The sequence below is a fragment of the Megalops cyprinoides genome, chromosome 7 (assembly GCF_013368585.1).
Source record: "Megalops cyprinoides isolate fMegCyp1 chromosome 7, fMegCyp1.pri, whole genome shotgun sequence".
NCBI classification, from domain to species: Eukaryota; Metazoa; Chordata; class Actinopteri; order Elopiformes; family Megalopidae; genus Megalops; species Megalops cyprinoides.
In genome coordinates this window covers 22,668,387-22,690,858 of record NC_050589.1, presented here as the reverse complement: position 1 = coordinate 22,690,858, position 22,472 = coordinate 22,668,387, and the positions used below count along the sequence as shown (strand labels likewise).

General features: G+C 40.9%; 1 protein-coding gene across 1 annotated transcript in view; it reads left to right on the top strand.

Annotated features, from left to right (window-relative positions):
- cacna2d3a (calcium channel, voltage-dependent, alpha 2/delta subunit 3a) overlaps positions 1-22,472 on the top strand; it is a 168,976-nt gene that overhangs the window by 141,077 nt on the left and 5,427 nt on the right. Inside the window, exons 28-35 of the mRNA XM_036532642.1 lie at positions 7,901-7,962; positions 9,000-9,044; positions 9,134-9,196; positions 10,211-10,281; positions 12,912-12,987; positions 13,855-13,907; positions 14,379-14,434; positions 17,051-17,165. Coding sequence (XP_036388535.1) covers positions 7,901-7,962; positions 9,000-9,044; positions 9,134-9,196; positions 10,211-10,281; positions 12,912-12,987; positions 13,855-13,907; positions 14,379-14,434; positions 17,051-17,165 — 541 coding nt within the window. The remainder of the gene's footprint in view (positions 1-7,900; positions 7,963-8,999; positions 9,045-9,133; positions 9,197-10,210; positions 10,282-12,911; positions 12,988-13,854; positions 13,908-14,378; positions 14,435-17,050; positions 17,166-22,472) is intronic.

Here is a 22,472-nt window from a genome sequence, read left to right as displayed (position 1 = left end):
ATACTCTTATGATTAGTGTGTTTATTTCAGCAGATGCTGCAGGACAAGATTCACAATTCTGTGCACACAATATTGGCTGAATTGCAGTGTATTTGGTTTTTTCAAATGGTGTTGGGTAGCATTAGAGCTGAGAACTAAAATGTCCTTAAAAAAGGTTATCAAATCAGTGGTACCACCTCTAAAAATAAATAATGAAAACTTGAGCACGAGAGGATTATTCACATGATTTGAACAGAGAGTAATTCCTTAGCTTCTTTGTGCCTAAAAAGACTTTTCCCCAGGTGTTAATATTCTCTTTGGAAGTGATATTCATAAATTGTTTAAAATAAGTCGATCAAAATGATTAAGGAATATTGTTGAGACTGTTAGACTTCCTGAACTATGAGCAAAATCAGACATGACAGGTCAATTTTGTATACATTGCTATATTCATGGCTACATTCAATAGTTGCCAGAGGACATTTAACTCATGGTTTTATAGCTCCAGATAAGTAGCCAAACACAAGGTGTGTTTAAGCCATATGGTTGTTGCTTGTTTTTGTGTTTAATTATTATTATATGCAGTGGATTTGATAGAAAAGGGTAGGATTGTCCACATTTTCTGGAGACCTCGATCAAAGCTTTTCCTTTTCTTAAATCCATCAGTAACAAAAAAAAGAGATGGCACACATTTCTCACAGCTTATCACTCTATATTTACTGTCTGCCCGACTAGGATGTCATGAGAGAATTCATCATCTAATCCCACTTCACGTGACCCCTAACCCACTTTAACACTGTCAGTGTTCCTGTGTACAGACTCATTTCCTTGTGTGTTCTGTTTGTCTAGGTTTTTTCTCCCTGCCATGCAAGAATTTGTTCTGTAAATGTCCTGTAAAGACCCTTCACAGCATGACTAAATAATCTATTAAATACTGTCATCTGTGCTCATCACCTCACAGAATATTTCTAGCATTTTAGATATGACCACTTTTTCAAAGTGCAGTCATTTTATTTATTTGACATTTAATAATTTTATTTTTGTATTTGATGGTCTTGGAGGATTTTTTAAAAAATTTTGCCTTCTGTATTATATCCAGTTCAGCAGCTAATTACTCTGTCCATCTGCTTAGTGGTTTATAATATATTTTTCATTGAATACTGTGTAAAGTAGACTTATATGTTGTATGTTACATAATAGTATGAATGAAGTCATCATTAAAAAAAAAAAGATATTGCCCCCCATGGCCATCCAGCATGAGAAATCATGAAATGGAGCATGATTTTCTGGGTAAGGGCAATGCAAACATATGAGTATTATGAAGTCTTCAGCAGATTTACCTCACGCAGATAATTTTGTATTTCATTTGTAATGCAGCAAACTTTTGTTTTGCTGTGCTTTCATGACAGTGTCGTGCATTTTGACAGCACATATATGACACATATAGATTTTTTGCCACTGCTCTGGCATTGCTATCAATCCCCTTGTGAATATTTTGAAGTTGCAGAGCAAGAGCTCCATCTCTGTCCCGAAAGCAGGTTTTTCAACCTTTTTGGTAAGACTGGGTTTGGTACTCAAAATGATGCTGAGAGGTGGATTCCCACTAACTGTAAAGCTAGCCAAGACATTCTGTCTGTATATTGTTATATAAGTATAGTTATTACTCATTTCTGGAAATAATCAATGGGTTTGCTAACTTTCAATCTTGGACATACAATGGAAATTTCATATAGGTATTTTTGCCCTTATGGAATGTTGCAACCAGTGGGTATTATATTGACTAGGTGTTTGCTTCATATATCACTTTTAAACTTAAGATAAATGTATGTTCTTCTCTTGTTTGAACTTGACAGGTGCTTCTCTGCTTTGTGAAGAATGGGTTTGCTTGGTGAGGTCACTGACTCCATCGATTTGTGTTATACTTCTAACTCTTGGCAAGTTGATCTTTCTGCTATGGTCTTTTGCTATGGTCAGTGTGCAGTACACATGTGTATATATGTAGCTTAATTTTTTAATGAGTATTGTAAATAACAGCAGTTTGGCTGCATGGGAAGTAATGGATATGTGCTTTTTTTACTGCCTCAAAATGGAAAACATAGCCTTCCTGGCAAAACAAGCAATCCAATAAATATGAATTTTGTATTTAAAACTGTTTCCGGGGAAGAGGTATTTGGAGTGTAGATGAAATCCCTGACCACATATGCACAGCTTTATGTACATTCAGTCTGTGAGTGTTGATTGCTTGAGTTCAGGCTTAGGATTACTCACAATGTGTACACAAGATAGTGATCTGATACATTTGTGTCACACAGTCATACAATTGTTCTATGCATATGATGGGTTATAGAAAACAGTTTTACTCTAACCAGTGAAACAAAGGGGGTGTCAGATATGTAATGTGATCATCCCCAAACAGTCACCCCTGGAATGTGCGTGAATTACATCGCAAATCATGTACTCAAATCATGCCACAACACAAACACAAAATTATGATTCGATCCTAATATTTCATTCGATGACGTTCACAAGAGTGGACATCCTGTTTGTCCTCTGAAGATTTTTTGCAATAGGAAATGGATTTTGAGCAGTCGGTTTACGTATATTTGGGATTTGTTTAGATTTCTCAAGACTCTTGTTTTCAGTCAGCCCGGTATTATGCAGTCAGCAAATGAATCTTGACCCATAAGGCTTGTTTGTTTTCTTAAGGGTTAGGATTTTCAGAATATGTAAGCTGTGTGGAGTGAGCACAGTTTAATTTCTGCTACAATGAAAGTTAAAAAAAAAAAGTTCTGTTTAGACCCCAATGCATGACAGACAACACTTTGATGCATTCATTGGGGCATATGCCTGTGACCTTCGTCCCATTAACGTAATCACATCCAGCAGATCAGATCCATAATCCACCGGATTGGATTTCCGTCTCTAATCGCTTTTGCTGGTAATATGAAATGCATTAAATTAGTGGGACTTAGAATGCAATGTTTCCTCCCCCCCCATCCCCCCCGCCCCATTTCCCATAGGTAGCAATTGCTGCCACGTTTGCATGCTGAGTGCTGATTGAATGCTTGTACCTTGACGCTTGTTCTTTAAACCTCCTCATAATGAAATAGCAGCATTACTCAACACCCTCTTTCCCCAACATTGACACAGTGTTGACTCATATTGCTTTGCTGTCATTTACTCTGCCCGGGACTTTAAAGCTGTCAGGGCCCTCTTGACAAGCTAATCTGCACCTGTTCTTCACTGCGGTCACGCTAAAAGTGGAAATCATGAAATCAGAGAGAATACCAGAGATGGCTTCCAATCAACATACTTCTCATGTAAATTTATTTCAGCTGCAAGGAAATAGGGACACATACAGCTTTTTCTCCATCTGCAAGGGCTCTCGTGCCAGTATTTTATGGATTGGGAGAGATCCTTTCTGAGGACCTAGACAGAGCAGTATTTTAGAAAGTAATCTGTTTCTTGCATTGAAAGTAGAGCTCTGCGAAAGAGAAATGAGTATTTATTACCAGGGAAGTGAAAATGAGTGGTAAATCACTTTGAAAGGCCCATTGACAAGGAGCAGGACTTTCCATTCTAATTATCAAATTACCATGTTATGTTTATAATCTGCAGGCTGCTGCAGTGATTTGTTTTTTCAGGTAAAAATCTTAGATCATCACTATAAAATTCTATAATAAGTATTATAATAATTTTATACTGACATTTTTATCACTTTAAACTTGGATTTGGGATATATGTGAATAAATTATTCATGTCTTTTTTACTCACAGTTTTCCATTAGGCATTATTTTTGTCATAATATTTTATTGTCTTGATTGAAATTGATTGAATTTGATTGATCGATGGAATAATGCAGTGACATCCAGGGCTGGGTGGAAATGGTTCATTTGATGGTCTCGTTGATTGGAGTGTTTGTTCAAGATTATGGTTTGAACTCATTCACTCAGGAAATAGGCTTGGGGGGTCAACTCTCTCTTTCCAGCTCCAGACTGGATTGCTAATCCGGTGGGATTATGCATTTCACTGCAAGGCCATTCTGCATTAGATGGACTGCAGACAGAACTCTAAACCCAGGGCTTGGAGCACTGAGCTCTGACCTTTCATGTCGATGACATGCGTGATATTTAAAGTAACATAACCTCTTAAAATCCTGTTCACTGGAACCTTTATGAGAGTGCCAGCAGAGCAGGGTCAGGACAGATAAAGTACAGTGTTGTCTGCCAGCGAGCCGGTCTTCTTCATTGTAGTGTCAAGTGGAGAAAGCTATCTATTGCTGGATAATGTGGCCTGGTATGAGAACTGATCACATGCGTCCGACAGTACTGCAAAACATTAAGTAACTGGCACTTGACCATTCTCCATATTGAATTCTCTCGCTTACACTTGTTGGCAAAGACTTTGGCTGTGATTCAGTCCTCCCATTATAACATTTGTCCTTAGCTCAGATCAATCAGTGGCAACTAGTAAACTAGAAATATAGGAGGCAGGGAGTGTACCTGTTTTTGTTAAATATCCTGAACCTCTTCTGGATTATGCTTAATGATTAACAAACATACTATTTGAAATACAGACCACATTTGTATCTGATTACTTTCATTGAATCCAAAACAGTAGCTCTGCCTTTGTGCTCATCACAGGATGCTGTTGTGATGATGGAAAAATACATTTTAGCAAGCTGACCTCTCTGCTTTAATGAAAGGTAACCACATTAGACACAATTAAAAAGGAGTCAACTGCTGAAGCATTATCCATACTAAAGTCTGCAAACTTGTTGATCACAAAAAAATAGATTCATGACAATTATTAGGTAGGTTCTCCAAATTTCTTGGCTCTGCTATTTATAGTTCAGTGGCTACTACTATTATTGACAAACAGAAAACAAAACAAACAGGTAAAAGCAAAAGGATTCGCAGATGTATTACTTTCTACATTATTTACTGTACAGTATACAAATTTAATAGCAACAATAGTAGTAATGAAAAAAGTATCAGGTGAATAAATGCACCAAGGCTCTTTGTCCATATAGTTAACCTCATCTTCATTTGCCAGCATTCACTGATTTTTTTTATTGGTTTCTGTTGAAGAGTTTGTGAAGGTAAATGTTACTGATGTCATTTTAGCTACACTTAAGCTTTATGCTGCATTGTGCACAGGATGTCTTGGATATATTCTGGAAATGGATAATGTGTCACTAGGTTTAGCAAAGCTGTTTCATCATAAAGATGTGATAAATAAGGTTGCGTTTGTGCCTGGATGGCTCAAAGGATCAGATGCCTGATTAAATCCCAACACTATTCACTGGGCAGCTGATACGTCACTGACTGTGACCTGAGATGCTGAGAAGCACAGGTCGTAATGTGTCAGCACCTAAGGGCTCTGATGATGACTTGGCGTCAGTTTATTCTGAATGTCATACTATATTCCTGCATCTTATTTTTACCAGCTGTTCTCTTGGTGCCATTTTGGTTTCTATTTCTGTTTGGGTTTTGCTGAGGAAATATCAGCATAGCTCATTGTTGAGCATTTATTGAGCTTTGATGCCAACAGAAAAGATCGTCATGTGAATTATTGCTGGACATGATCCATGTATCCTGGTTTGGCCTTGCTTTATAAATGTGACTCCCAGTAAGACTTAATGACAATGACATCTCATTATAAGTATGCAGTGAATCAGTGGTCAAAATTTTGTAGCGCTTATGGTGGCATAAAATCAGTGAGAATGATCATCAGGAGGCCTGAAAAAAGAGCCAATGGCCTATTTTGTTAAGACATACACATGTCCACACTCCCACCCACGCTCATACACACACACACACACACACACACACACACACACAAAATACTGTATATTACAGTTGTGTCATAGCTGACAGTATTTTAAAAGCAAAATTCTTTGCAAATGCAAGAGAGAAGGAAAACAGTGAAAACACACCAAATTTGTCAATCAGTGATGGAAAATATTTACACTGCAATTTACATTGTAATTCAAGTCACGCAAGAAAATGTACACATAAAATGTTTTTCCTTTGTTCGCTAGACTTTATTACTGGGGTACTCATTTGTAGAGGTAAAGGAAAACATATACAATGTGTTCTTTGGAAGTTAGTCAATCTGCAGTTCGTTTGAACAGCAGAATCTTAGATGGGTTAAAGGTCAAATTCATGTACCATATGCTGAGGAGCTTTCAGTTGATTAAAACACTGTATCAAACACTTAAGGCTTTCCTGTTTTGGATGGAAAGGGCAACAACAATGTTGACCACGGAAGGGACTGGTGAGGATAGTTTTTTGTACTGTGAGAGACAGTAGATTGGTTTCTTCACTCAAAAGGGAGATAACAATCATGGCTTTTTGCAAAACTCCCCACTGCCTTATGGGAGAAGTCTGAGCTTTTTGATTGTGAAATACTTTCCAGGCCTTACCGTTAAAAAACGAAAATAAACGTCATCTGTGACACTGAGCTATTTAAACCGTGCAATACTAGGACCATATGTGCTTTCAAATCCTCAATTTCTTTACTTTTTCTTATTAAATATCACTTGCAGAAGCATTTTTTGCATGAGAAATGATATGTAGCAACTGTAAACATTTCAGGTTCTCTGCGAGGTAAGAGCAAAGCTGAAAGCTCACAGGGGTGATGGAGTCAGCCAAAACGACGACCCTATGGCCTCACAGACTCCAAGTCTGACAGGGGGTTCACTATCAAAGGTGCAGATCATACTTCAGGCTTTTCTGAAAGCCTCACATTCGGTGCCAGGGATTTTTAGCGTTAGTACTTTCCAAATATGTGCTTTAACCCGCTGTGCTGCAGGTGGTGGATGTGTGAAGGTCTGTGTCTCCTGGCCTGCTGAATTGCAGATCTCTCCCAGCTCGCAGAATGGCTAGTGTCTCCAAGCCCATGGCATTACTGGTCTCTCCTGGCCTGCCAAGTGGCTAGTTTCTCCTGGTTTGCTGAATTGCCAGTCTCTTTTGGCTAGTGGAAGTATTGTCCTCTTCTGGCCTATGGTATTTTTGATCTCTTCTGGCCTGACTAAAGAATGGTCTCCCCAAACACCTGGAATTACTGGTCTGTCCAGGCCCACAGAATTACATATTGGTCTGTTCTGTTTGGTAGAATTGTCAGTCTCATCCAACACAGAGATACTTTCTGGTATGAAGAATGGATTGTCTTTCTTTGCCTGTAGAAACAGTTGCCACTTCTAGCCCATGTGTCTGTTCTCTCTTTGCCTTTGTTACTGGTGGTCTTTCCTTGCCCATAGAATGGCTGCTCTCTCACAGCCTGCATAATTGCTGTTTTTTTTCCTTGTCTACAGAAGAGCTGGTCTCTTTTGGTCCTAACAGTAGATGGCCCCTGAGGCCTCTTCAAAGGTTGAAGTGTGGTTAACGCATTTATGCTAGTAGGGTTCTTTTTGAATCAGGAGAGCTTACTGTCACTTCCTGCTCCCCAAGACTCCTTTCATGTGCCAAATGGATGGCCATGTCAGGAGGGTAGCGGGAGGATACAGAGGGTTAAGTGCTTCCCATGGTCATGCTTCTGCAGCAACTGCTTCCAATGGTGAATTTGTTCCATTTATGTCGTCAGTGTGTTTCTTTTCAATTGCATCTCTTAAAGTGTAGTTCAAGAACACAGATCTGCCTCCCTTGGCCTTTGTGAAGATTTACATTCGAGCAGAGCATTTTATGGAGCCCTGTTTGAAATGTTACCCAGCGAAGCAGGAAGGACTTCATTATGCCATGCTTGTCACGCAGAAGAAAAATGCACTCTCGCGCAGTACATTGTTTAAAAGCTGAAAATCGCCATCTTCATAAAATACATGCCGCCTCAGGAATGACAACGGGTGATATACACAGCATATGTGAAAGTGTTTGGTTCTGCAGTCTGTTGCTAATGTTTCATTGTGTCCAATCTCTAACAGCTGTCGGGATCCAGATGAAGCTGGAGTTCTTCCAAAGAAAGTTCTGGACGGCGAGCCGACAGGTAAACTCAAGTGCTTGCAGAGCTGTATGGCGGGACGGAATTTGGACGGGGTACAGAAGTGGATTTTAAAACAGAGCTGCTCTTTTATTTATATAGCCTCGCTGCCCACTCAGGGGACGGGCGCTACATGCTGTGCCAGTCGCAGAAACACACACGGCCACTCGCACAAGCAAGGGCCCCCTGCCCCCCGCAGGGACCGTGCCCTGCCCTGGCCCGCTCATACATAACACACACGCACACACACACACACACACACACTTATACACGTGTATGCACACAGACATTTACGTACACACATAGGTGCATATACAGACACACACATATTCATATGTGCATTCATACAAAGGCAAAAGCACACACGTGTGCACATACTAACAAACATACAAACACACATGGACACATGCCTAAACACATGTAGAAGCATTTCTGGTGTAGGACAGTACCGAGGCCATCTTACTATCCCTTGCAAGGCCTCACACTTTCGCTGAGTGCCTCACGGAGCTGTGCTCTGCTTAGTAGAAAAGTCTGAAGATGAACTGGTCAATGCAGAGCATTGGCCAGGAGCTTTCAGTTCTACTAACACTAACTATAGATGAACATAGGGACTCATGACTGTATTCAGATAGGTTGATTTGTGCCATGGCTGAATCAACTGAGCAAAACTTTTATAAGCCTGCAACCTGTAGAGGGCACTAATCTGGTGAAGGTGATCCACAAGTAATACGGGACAGGTTGCCTTTTAGAAAGTCTGAAAATCAGTTTGCAATTCTCCTACCTTTTGACATCAGTCTGTGGGCAGTCTAACCACATGGCCACCAGTACTGCAGGAGAAGCATCCTCTGTCATGTGGTTCTGTTGGTTTTCTAATTTGTTTAGAAGTCATGGCTCCATCGTTTATTTATTTTATTTATTTGTCTTATTTATTTATTTGACTTGATAGCGGACAGGGTAATTTCTTTCTTCGAAATGTTTAAATGTTTCGGCGGTGAGGGAAGGTTTGTTTACTTGGCGTGCTCCCTTCCTGTTGCATGTTGCAGTGTGCGGCGCTGGATGGGAAGTGCTCCATAAGCTGTGATAATGAGGTGAGTGCCCTCCAACCCCTTCCTCTCTGCTCTTCCTGTTGCTGTGATCCTGTGTGTTCCATCAAACCTCTCACTCTGATGCTTTCCAGAACATCAACTGTTACCTCATAGACAACAACGGCTTCATTCTGGTGGCTGAGGATTACTCCCAGGTAAGTCTCCTTCCTTCCTTAGGTTACATTACATTTGCATAGCAGATGTTCTTGTCTGGATTTCAACATAGCTGATCTCGTTTTTACATAATGCTCAATTTTACATGCCATTCATTTATAAAGGTGGATATTTACAGAGGGAATTTGGGGTAAGAACCTTGTCCAAGCTTGCAACAGCAATGGCTCATCTGGGTAACAAACCAGAAACCTATGGGTTACGAGCACTGCTTCTTACCACTGCACCACACTGCTGTACATATTGTAGTTTTAAGAGGTTCTATAACAATGTGATTATTCACCCATCATATGTGTCTTCCCTCTGTCACAAACACAACATATGTGTATGGCTGTGCATTGACGTGAACATGGGATTTGACTGTGATTGTACCATACGTGGTTTAGTTTAACTGTTGAAGTTATAACAATTTGTGTTGTTTGAAATGGTTAACGCAGTGGGTTTTAATTGTTACTCATCAAATTATTATTTCACCAAATTAAAATTACGATTATTTTAGGCCACACATTAGCATAGTGTGAATTATTGCATATGACTGAGTTGTCTATGTAAAGGCACAGAAGCATTACTATCTGTGTTGGTTCAGTGCCAAAGCCTTCGCAACGTGTACAGAAAAATAAGCAGCCAGCCAGCAGCAGTAGATGAAGGTTTTTTATGATAGTGACTGTAGTAGATGGATTAACGTTAGACAGTCTTATTGGATTTCCCTTCCAGTGGGTTTCATTTGAGTGAAGGAATCCGGTGTTACGTAATCTGCTCAAGTCAGTCGAAGGCGATTTGCTTTTTTTCCCCTCATTTGCCCAGATCACCACGCTCAGCTCCTCCTGTACCTCGCCATCCTCCGCTACGTGCACAGCGAGACCTCCGCGGCCCTCTCTGTGCGCCTGTCACTGCCGCTCTCGTCACACCCCGGGCGGTGTCACTCGCAGTTTCGCATTCTCTTTTGAAGAGTTTTTACTCACGGCCGTCTGTGTCCCCCTGTCCCTCCTCCTTTGTAGACGGGGATGTTCTTCGGTGAGGTGGAGGGTGCCGTGATGAACAAGCTGCTTATCATGGGCTCCTTCAAAAGGTAAGGGGAACGTACAGATTGGGAACAAAGATGATCCGGGGTGTATCCTTGAACAGTGCTGTCATACATGCCCCCCCCCCCCCCCCCCCCCAACGGATTCCCTTACAATGGCGGAAATTAACATTTCAGAGAAAAATAGCCGGGAGCGTGGTGCAGCAGTGGGACAGTGGCGCTGTCCCTGGCCGCCCCTCTCGTGCTGACAGCTCCTAAGCCAGCGAATGACGTTGCAGTATTTTGTGGCCACCTCTGACCCCGGCGCTCAGTGGATTTTTCAGTTTAGGGCTTAGCCCAAATCTTCTTTGAGTACGGGGAGCGGTTAATAAGACGGACTTGAGCAAACACATCTGGATGGGCTCGGGCCCCGGTCTGGGTCCACGCCGCGCGGCGGCGGACCGTGACGTGTTTTCCTATGATTAATGGAGGAATGCGTTGCGGGAGGAGCAGACTTTCCACAGCCGCCTTCATTTTGTCCTCCTTTTTTGTTTTTCTTCGAGACCTTAATAACGAGCTGAAATGCGGCAAACGGGTTTGTGTGCTTTCCCTCAACACTCTCTCACATGCATTTCCACCAGTCACTCAAACCTCGCTGCCCTCCCCATCTGGGCCTCGGTGTGTGGCACAATACTTTGACATCTTCTCCACTAGTGTGTTCTTTTTAACTCCTTAGAATTTCATCTGTCCTTCATCAGTAAGAGATATCAAAGTCAAATATTAGTGAAATGAAAATCTAGAAGATTTTATGTATTCAAATTATTCAGATCTGATGACTAAAAAGTATTTTTTGGCTCTGCCTATTTGAAGAAAACAGTTGGGTGTCTATCAGTCAACCAGTCAAATTTTATTTTATTTAGCTTCATGCTGTTGACAGTATTATCGGACTGAAGCCCAATAACAACAAAAAAGATGCAAGAAAGATGACAATTATTGAAAAAGATAAGGTGTGTTAGTATTATAACAGAATACTAGACAAAATACAATTTTAACAAATGACAACAATAGTAAAAGAACTAAGTACATTGATAACAGAATGATAGGATTATAAGCATTACATAAAGGCAACAAAGAGGTGACGCCAGTGAGCATTTGGCCTATTGGTAACCCTGAGTTACTCAGTTTCTCAAACATCCTCCATGATATTAGAGGCCAAGACAGGGCACACGGATCTGAATCCTTCTGGAATGTGACAGGCCTGAATCACCAGGAAGCGCTTTAGTTTGTTTTGCTCTGATGGGCCAAAGGGTGACGATTCAAATTGCATATGTTTTGATGTGCGAGACAATGGTGCTCTGGCTCAGGTGTTTGACAAAGCTTCAGTTTACAGGCTGCTATGAAGAGCAGGGACAGAGGCTGCCAGAGACTTAGCCTCACTGTTTAATTTTCACTCAAGTCGAATGAACTGTTAATGCCATCAGTTCCGTTGGATTAGACTTAATTGAATCAAGACCCATATTGCTTTTCTCTGTCACTGTTAATGACAGAGAGTCCAAACTTTTCCTCCGGCTGTGTACAGAGCGGCCGTGTGCTATTGAGCCAGCGTCGGGCAGCGTCTGACGTCCCATTAATAATGTGCTCCAGATTGCACTTTCGCGGAGTGGGCTAAGCCTGCAAAGCCCTCAATTTCCACACCAGGATCTCTCCACACCTGATTCCTTCATTCCCATGAACTTTGTGAGAGTGGAAAAACTGAGATCTCCCCCGACGCCTCCTTCCAAGACCACCTCAGGCGTGTAATAGACACTGCGTTCTCTCACAGAGGCCGGGTGGGAGTGGCTTGGTGTGCCACAGTGGATTTGATGTTGGGACCCTTTACCCACTCATCTGAACAGGGCAGCTCTGTTAGTGAGACTTGGGTTCTGGACTGGGTTTGATTGGTCACTCACTTCCTGGTGCAAAGGACCAGTCTGTGCAGGAAACCAGCCTGATTTCTCATTGGCTGTGATCTGAGAGGATGCCACAGGTTGGATTTCGTTTAAAAAAAAACTTAACTTCCTTGAAGTGTTTATGCTGATGTACCAGGCATTCATCCTTGTTCAGGACAATCCACTTTGTGTATGCTTGCCAAAACAGGGGCTCCCATTATAAGGTTGGTGTTTGTTCAGACCTGTAATCATCTATCAACTATGGTAAGTTGTCAGCAGGTGAAGCACACCATGGGTCTCATCAGAAAAAGTTCAGGTTTATATTTCACAACAAAGAGTCGTGGTCTGTGTCATACTCATACTGGGTACTCAGCTGCTATTGTGTCTGTGCCCTGGACAAGGACATTTCGACTCATCTTGTGCGGTCACCCGCACAATTCTTCCTCTCAGAACGGACTGTTTGGACTTCCATTGGTGACACCCGAGATGGATTTTATGATAGATGAGACATGCTGGGTTTCTCCTCATTTGAAGTCCTTTGATGTTCTGACAAAATTGCAGGATATTATGTTGGTGGTTGTTCTTTAAAAGACTAAAATAAAGTCAGAAGGGAATTTTAGTGGCCACCTAAAGTAAGCTTTTGGAGAGGAAGTTGTTTGCTTGTGAAATCCTAGCATTCTTTAGCATTCTTTGCCCCTTTTACTGCATGTTTAGTGCACTAAGGAATGGCCCCCTGCTTAACTGTGTGGTTATTCTTTTCTCTCGTCCTAGGGTCACACTATATGACTATCAAGCCATCTGTAAAATCTATGCTGAAAGTAGTGACAGTGCACGCAGCTTGCTGGATGTGAGTATTGCGAAGGAAAGAGCACAATTTCCAAGTGCTCGTTTCTTTTTCCTTTCAGTGTTTTATAACTTTATTGTTTTCTTTTCTTTTCTTGTGTCCGTTTCTTGTGTTTTCTTTGCCTGAGAAATTTGTTTCCATCTGCGTGTCTCTTAAATTGTTTAAATTTGTGCTTTAAGGTCAAAATTTTGTTGGATTCAACACATTTCAAATATGAGATAGGAACAACAAATCATTTTCCACTTTTTTGTTTGAAACGTGACATATGCTTAATAACAGATTTGTCTGGGGGAATTAATTCCCGCTGAATTACTGATATAATTCCCAGAATGAACAAAGAAGCATATGACTCCTTACAAGAAACACGGGGTGAATGTTCAGAGGCCCATATGATTTACAGTACACATTACTCAAGACTTATTTTGATAAATGTCAGTGCAGGCGTGCCTCTTTTAATTCAGACCCATTGGAATTGAGGCCAACAGTAATACCGACTGGTGCAGATTTATTGCAGTAGTTTTACGTACCATGATTCTGTGGGTTGGGCTTTAATGGCGGCCTGTGACTGAATTCCAAAGGATCAGTGAGAGGTCTTTACATGTGGATGCCGTATCCATCTCTGGTTCCCCTTCTCCCCATTAATATGATGTATTTGATTTATTTGTTGCAATTTGTGGGGGCAATTCCCTTCTCCAAGGTGGTCCCCACACGAGACAATTGGGGAAGCCACATCCGTAATGACTTGAAACTCAGTAAGCTGTCTTGTCACTGATGGGTTTACAAGCATGCACGCATCTCTCCGATTCAATCAGACAAACATGATTTACACTAACTCACCGTGTTTTTTTCTCATTTTGTCTTTTTTTACAGCCATATTTTGCCTTCTTCGCTGCTGTAAAATGGCTCGTGACTGAACTCGTCATGTAAGGACAGCTTGAGTGATTTCTTTATGATTATTTTGTTGTTGTTCAGAATGTACTCTCTGACGTCGTTGGGTTACAGTGTGCGCTCATGTGATATTTGGGAGCCGTAATGGTAACCTTATGTAGTCTCTCAGCCTGTGTGTCCCAGCATGCATCTCAAAGCAAGCTCAGTCCATGTGGTTATAGAACCTTCCTCCTCGCTCCTGGGTGGCCTGATGTCATAGCTCAAGTCTTTCTTCCTTTTTTTTTTTCCCTTAATCATGGAACAAATTTCTAAATATCCTAATATGCAGTTGTTTTTGATCTGGGGAAAGGTTTATCTTTTTTTCTTTGCCTAATTTTACTGCTATGAAAATACAAGCAACCAAGAAAATTTTTGAGATGACGTTATCATACAGAATATGAATAGGACCTACTGTGGGGCATAGCATAAATGTGATGTTTGTGTTTCTCCTCTGTGTGTGTTTTCAGATTTCTGGTGGAGTTTAATCTGTACAGCTGGTGGTATTCAGACCTCACAGCCAAAGGTGAGTGTGTGCAGGGAAAAGGCGCCCTTTCTATTGTGGGTCTGGCAGCCACTGAGTTTACAGCTCTGGCACATGCACTTCAGTGCTGTGAGGTGATGTCTGAGATGGCTTTAAGTGACACGGGGACTTCAAATCATGGATGCTCAAATAATGAGAGATGCGAGGGTTAGCAGGAGATTCAGTGATTCATAGGGTAGAGTCGACAGTTATTCCATCAGATTCACACGATGGGGCATTCCGCCCCACATACACACCTATACACCTATATTTATTTTATTTATAATTCTGTTCAACTTGCTTTCTGTTGGCTTATTGTTATATAGTTATAATTGTAATATCCTTTAATGAATGAATGAATACTGTGTGGGAATGGACAAGGTGTTGTCTATGGACAAGGTTGTACGTTGTTTGATTTTAGATTTTGATTAGATTGATAGATTTATCACCACGTGGATAATAAAAATAATGAACCATGAAAATTAAAGCAAGTAAATAATTTCAAGTCATCACTCACCTACAATGTCCTGTTCTGAAAAGACTGTGTTCTGTATGATCTTGTAAAATGTGTGTTGTGTCAGGATGTAATATCAAGTCTAGAATAAGCAAGATTTGTGTATACATACATACTTTTTCTTTCATAAGGGTTTATGAGACTGCCTCTGTAATTGTTTAATGTTTTACAATACAAAATCTTAATTTACAACACATCCTTTGAACAGATTTGCTTTTAACAGAACAAATTTGCAGTCATTCCTGCCAAATTCAGCTCAGACATGACATTGCCTTCGTGCAAGCTAATTATTAAGCATGATTTGTTTACCAAATAAACCAAAATGTTATGTTCAGTCATGTCCTGTTCTGTTATCATATGAACTCAAAGCACCGGGAATGAGAGAGGCTGAGGGTGAGAATGAGCAAAGGTGACTAAGTGAAAAAGGCTTCAGGGGCCCATGGTTTAGTCTGTTGTGTTGTCTTTCTGGTTTTAGTTTGTTGATTGTGTTCAGTGAACCCAGGAGGACGAGCTGAGGATGATTTGTTTATTTTGTCCTTTGTGTGTTCGTGCTGTCTCCTTCCCTCAAAAACTGTGCTTTGTGATATGCTTGTCTCCCTGTCTTGTCACTCCCAAACTGTCATGTACATTAAATCAAATATTTAGGAAGGTTTGACTTTTTCTCTTATTTATCTTGTCTTTTTGTAAAAAAAAAAAAAAAAAAAAAAGATTCCCAGCCCTTAGTCAGGAATGTAACTCCAACTTGTATGGTGTCCAGAATTTCCAGGAATGCATTGTCTTGTAAAAGCAGGGACTGATTATATATAGCTGTATTTATTGCGGGCAGCAGAGTGGTGCAGTGAAAGGAAGTATGTCTTGTAACCCAAAGGTTGCTCATTCAGTGGGCCACTGCTCTTGTACGCTTGGTGCTTAAACTCTTAAAGTGTATATGGAGTTAGTGAAAAATTAATCTGTGGTAGGTCGTCCTTTGACTGGAAGTGAAAAACAACAGGATGAGAGAATAAATACTCTGTGATCAATAGGCGTATGGGATATATTAATTGTCCTTAGTGACAATGATATGGCTATTTGATGTTGAGTGCCAATCCTGCAGGCATGAAGCATTCTTTCAATGTAATTTTTGGCCTCCTCTACATCAGGTTTTAAATTCTTTACTTAAAAAATATACTTTTTGACTTGGAGAAAAAAAATCATCTGTCTTGGAAAATTTTGTCCCACATTGCAAACATTTATTTTAAGCTTGAACCTTGTGTTCAGATTAATAATGCACAATGCTTCACTGTTTGCTTATCCCTTTCTTATCAACCAGCGATTCATTTGCCTTTAATTATCCTCCAGTGAATTTTTTTAATCTATAATTTTATCATTGTTACTTATAATTTTAGCAAAATAATTTACTTTTAATAATTTGTCTTCGTCTCATTTGTAAAGGAAATATTCTGCAACCACAATCTTTTTGTTAATAATGTATAATGTACAACATGCTCCAACCAAATAAAGAGTTCTTCTAGTGACCATAATCATAACATATCAAACATTGACTTTAGTGTTTATTTTGCATGGATACTGTGGTTTGAATCAGTCTCCATGGAGAAATTTGAATTGTGGATGCCAAACCAAGAGGGATGGTCCATTTGGATAAATATCCTTATTTTGGACATTTCATGAAATATCATTAGTTACTCCCCAGGGGAACAATATTTAAAGAGGAACCATGATTTTCTCTTTTTTTGTTATTATTTATGTGGAAGTTAAGTGTGAGAAGCAAAGCAATTCCCTGACTTGCATTTACTCTAAATTAGCACTAGGTGGCAGCAGCTTTAAACTAATGATGTTAACAATTTAACTCATAAATGCCTTCCTTTGTTCACTGCAAAAGTAAATTATTGGGTGCATTTTAATAATGTTATTTGAAAGTTTTAGATATACAGCTAAATATCTTGTCTGTGCATAGATTTATTGATTTCATACAGCTGTTGGATTGAAAATGACTGATTTTCTACAACAACGCAGTAATGAAAAAAAAAGTGACGTAGTTGTTTGGCTTGAGAAATTGTTCTCCTTACTGCTGGCCCGGTCCCTTATCTTTTCCATCCTATCCCCAGCACAACGGAGTGGGAGGACCATGCTGGTGCCATGTGACACAGAGTATCCGGCTTTTGTCTCGGAGCGCACCATCAAGGAAACCATGGGAAACATCGACTGCGAGGGATGTGTGAAGTGAGTGAATATTTATGCTTTTCTCTGAAACCCATACCCCTCCTAAGAAACTGCTCAACACACACACACACACACACACACACACACATACACACACACACACACACACACACACACGCACACACACACAAAATGACACTGGTGACTTTACCAGTGGAAAGATGATGAGCGTGCGTGGTTCTCTGCATTACCATTCATCATTGTGCCTATAGCCTGTACCTGCAGTAGGAGAAGAAGTAGGGGAAGGAGGCCGGAGGTGAGTGTGGCGTGTGAGCCGTGCAGCTCCTCCAACAAGGCCTCCTCCTCACCGCTCCACCCTCTGTAACACTGTGGGGCCCACAGAGAACAGCAGTGAACCTAATTATTAGCCCCACTGTAGCTCACATGTCCGTTTGCGGTGCGGACCTGTATGTTGTTATGCGCCTCCCCCCCCAAAACTCGGCGAGGGCCTGATTTGCTATGTTTCAGCGGCTCCCCCTAGCATGACAGGAGAAGGTGGGGGTGGGGGCATGTTTCAGGGGCTTCTGACCCGGGGCTGTGCTCTCAATCTCTCACCGGCACAGACAGGCCGGATAACCGAGAACATTATTTTCAAGAGATCTCTTCGTGCCCCTCCATGTTTTAATTGCTGCAATTATCCTGAAGTGATACAACTTTTGTCTTACATGAAGTCAGGTTTGTTTATTCTATTTCCTCAGACTAATTGTTGCCCCAGATAGAAAATCAGCAGACATTTTCCATATGCTTTTAACCGCTCTGCTGTATGCTTAGTCCTCTTCCCGGTTACTTTATGCGTTGCTCTGAAGGGAGGGCATATTTTAGGAATGCCTAACAAAGTTGGCAGTGTTTATATTTTTTCATCATCATTTTTTAGCTCTGGCTCCCAGAGCAAAGTGCCTAATAACGCGGAGTTAGCACATTCACAGTGTGTCTTTGTCTGCGAGTTCTCTCTTCCAGACCATAATCTCGCCAAGGCCCAGTGTTTCCCTTGCAGCAATATTATCCTAAATCAATCACTCAATCCCCAAACAAAAGGCGCAGAGACCCGCAGCTGTTTGGCAAGAGACGTCTGTGAAGCCCCAGGGGTACAGAGGTGTGTCTCTCCCTCAGCTGGGGGTCACCGTGCCGTTACCCATTGTCCTTTATGGAAACCTTTGCTGGATCAAGCCGGGGGTGATTGATAGATCCCGAGTGTTTTGACATGCGCGGCCCGACTGTGACAAGGAACATTCCGGCGCAAACTCCACCTCTGAAAAGAGGCGTGGGCCTCTCTGGGAACACACACAACGTTAGACAAGCAGAGTCTTCTCCCTGGATGCTTTCCATACGTCACAGATGTTAAATTAATCCTGTGTCATACATTCGATGTCGAGGCGGCACTTGGTGAATGTTTTGATTAACGGGTGAAATTTGAATATCTTAATCCCCCTCTCCCAATAAAAAGCATGCACTACTTGAGTGGCATTGTGACCAATGAGAATTTCTCTCCGGTTCACCCAGTGTGCTGGCCCTATCTCCAGTTGGCTCTCATCCAAGGAAATGACAATAACAAAATGTCGATGCAGAAAGGTGGAATCGCAGAAGACATGACGCACCGAGCAGATCCCAGCAATCGTGTTTCGCCTCGAGAGAAGCACAGGGTGGACCTCCTGAAGGCTGAGCCCTCAATCCCTGAGCAGAAAAGCAGCAATATGATCTTATTTAGATATGACATTAGTGTAATCAGTGTGATTTGTACTGTAAGCTCACGGCTAAAGATGAGGGAGATGTGACATTCCTAAGATGGTGTTTGAGCCAGAGATGAAGGGGAGATATAAACCAAAGCAAGAGATTTCTATTTCCATAAAAGAACCTCTCTGATTATTTCCAAAGCATCATCAGAAGAAACTCAGTCAGACCACTTCCCCAGGCAAATCATATTACTGTTGAACAGAGTCCTTTATTAGCTTGTGAATGTAGCAGTATCCTGTGTGATGCAGCACTGCAAGGAATTCTTGCCTTGCTTTAATCTGATTCTGCTGTGCTTTGTGCCAGGTAATCATGCATTATTATGAAGAACTGGGAACACCACCACAGAATTGTCCACAGTGTTTGAGAAAGATGGTGCTGTTAAGACTCAGAGAAAGTTTAAGATGTTTGTCTTAGGATCGTTTTGGAGCTTCTGTCCGTCACTCTTGAGCTAAGTTATTAAATAGCTATTTTTGTAAAGGGAGAGACCAATCAAAACCTGCAACACTCTTGACTGGCAAGCATAGATGAGTCCCGGACTGTACTATAAAGAACAGATTGGGTTACGTTGCTGTTCCTGTCGTGAGAGGCTTATTGTGTCCTGAGGTAAAAAAGGCAAGCACGCTGACTGAACTATTGCTGCTCAGAGTTTTGAACTTCCAGGTTGAGAAGAGTAAAGATGATTCTCCTTCATTTGGCCTCGGACAGCCTGCCCATCTGGAACGTCTCAGCGTTGATTTGGCCTGTTGTCTTGACAGACCCAACAAAATTACTACGACTTTGACCCTCTTGGCATGCATTTATCTTGTTAGTTGTCCCGCTCCCCTCCCTGGAAGAGACGTATATTTACCATTACAGAAAACCCGCCGTATCAGAGGGCACAGGAAGTCAAACTACGGGATTCTTTGTAAGTGTTTTGAGCTGGCTTAGTTAAACAAAGCAAAATTGTGAGCAGATGAGATAAGGTTTGTGTAGAGTATCACGTGGCTGTCTTTCCTCTCAGTCCCAGGTCCTGCTCCTTCTGCTAACGGTTTTCCGTCATTGGGGTTTCCCTGCCACCTCTGCTGAGGGTCAGAGCAGACCACCGTGCCTGAGGGGACGTTTCTGAGCATGAGTCAGTGTTGCCATCACTCTGGTGCACAGGTTCCAGAATCCTCTGTCAACAGACCTCAGGAGGGGTGTGGCCGGGGCCCTCCCATATGTCAAGGTTGCTTTGTTTGGGGGAAAGTCCACAAGTTTGCTGTTTCCTACATTCACTTGCCAAATAATTAAAGCAATTGCAAATTGTCCTCAAGGTGGTTCATGTCAGAAGTCACTGGGACACAGGGACTCTGGATAAGGGATACAGATAGACAGGACTTCAGTTCACCACATGGTGAAAAATGGTAAAAATGAAAATTAAAAACCTGATATATTGATTTCATAGCAAAGATGCAAATGCGTAGCTTAGTCTTTGGCATACCAAAGAATCTGAAAATCGCAAACGGAATCTTTTGTTACAGTATAAAACAACTGAACTAAGTATGTTTTTCCAAGGTTTGGTTTAAAAATTACCTAAGAAATACATCGAAATGTATTTCTGAATCCACAAAGGCATGGGTTTAATTTGAGAAAGAAATGTGACTGATTAGAACATTTATTTATGGCAAAGACATATATGCTTGGTAGTTCTAGAAAGGCAAGCTTCTTGAAAAAGCTTCCTTTCAGAAATGAGAAAATTAGTGTGGTCCCCATTAACAATTTAAGGTTTTTTGTCAAGCAATTTCGGGGTGTTCTACGGATCATTCAAATAAGCCCTCATTGCTTCCAGCTGTGGAAACTAAATATAAGCTGAGATATTCGTATCCTCAGTGTGTATCCGTGTGAGGTTAAAGGTGCAATCATGGAGCTGAGGATGCCAAGAAGAAAAAGTGTCATGATATAGGAAAATCAAAACACTACTGTCACAAATTATAGCTGAGGTAATATTTAAACTACTAAAAAGACCTTCTGGCAGAACTACAGCAAATAGTGTGGGACATGGATCCTGCTATTGGAATGAAGATGGCAGAAATCCCAAACACATTAGCAAATTTACAGCGAATGGCATCACTGTGTTCGGGCTGTGGATTTAAATAGATCACATGTGGTCGCACGACCTCTGAAACCAGCTAATACATCTTCCTAAAATCTAAGTAATCTCATTAAATTTACTCAGCAGAGGTTGAGATTAAGTAAATCTTGTTTGGATAAAGAAAATTGATTAGAGAGAGCAAATGTTCTCTCTGTTTACAAAAGGTATCTCAAATCAACATGCAGACTTTTGAGTTGAAAGAAATGTGTGTGGGTTTTGAATAAATCTTTTCAAAGAATTAATACATTGAGGTAGGCAAAGAGAGACTGAGTATTTATTGTCTTTATCTGGGATTTTATAACTCATAGTAGGAGAAGATGTAGAATCATAATAAACATCTGTTTTAAGTTACTGGCTGAAGTCCTTAACATTCTGTCTGTTTGCATTTTCACACTGAAATGCCTGCTTTTTGCTGTACTTTAGAAAATGTGCAGCAAGGTGTTCTTTCTGAAATGGATTTTTAAAAGATTGTTTAGAAGGACTCCCTTTTGCTGCATTTGATTATACCTGGGATGGTATGGGGTCTTACTCGTTTTGTTAGTTCTTCCTTATAACTCAAACAACCCAATAATTATATACAATGTAAGGTGCCAAAATTGCAGAAAATGTGTTAAATATAGTAACTATTGAACCAATTTTATGGGTGAACTAAACTCAGCTGTTAGCAAAGCATTCACATTTTTGTAAATTATGTGGCTTCTGGGTATTGGTTTGAGATCTTACATATACTGCATGGCAGAGAGCTAAACTAGGTTATGCCTGTGTTTCAGTGTTTTTTCAAGGTCTGTATTCAATTCCTTGTTCTCACCATCACCTAACTGCAGACTATGTATTTGTTATGTTTTATGGAAAAGGTCAATATGTATTTGACATTTAAGCTCATGGAAAGTGTTGGTTGGGATATAACAAGTGTCCAACCAAACACTTCTCTACATTTACTCTTTTAATTCTTTGTTTTTTTTTGTTGTTGTTGGAGAGCCACACCTGGGTTGTTTAAATTGCACAGCTTTGTTGTCAAAAATCTGCATCTCTTCTGCGGAACCTTGGAAATCTGGAACAGATTAGCCACTAAGAGAAACTGTCAGGATTGTAGAAGTTTGTAGTTGGCCTCCTATCACTATTATATTTTCTGTTCACTACAGTGCAGGGTAATGTTGAATTCATAAGCAACCTGATAATGATGAGAGATTGGCTCTGAAACAAGGAAAAATGAAAAATGTGTTGATACCACTTTCAAGATAACAGCCGTATGTTTGTGCACATTCATTTCAGGAGTAATGTTGCATTTCTGTGATTTATTAACGTGTTGTGTGTGCGGAGTCATTCTTGTGAATTGCGCACAAGGTGCGAGTGTGTGCTATCTTTGTTCACTTGTGCGTTTCTGGCACTTGCTGGTGCGGCTTCATATCCTTTTACATTCTCGCTCGTAACATCGTGGCCACAGCCACATTCGGCCTGCTCTCAAA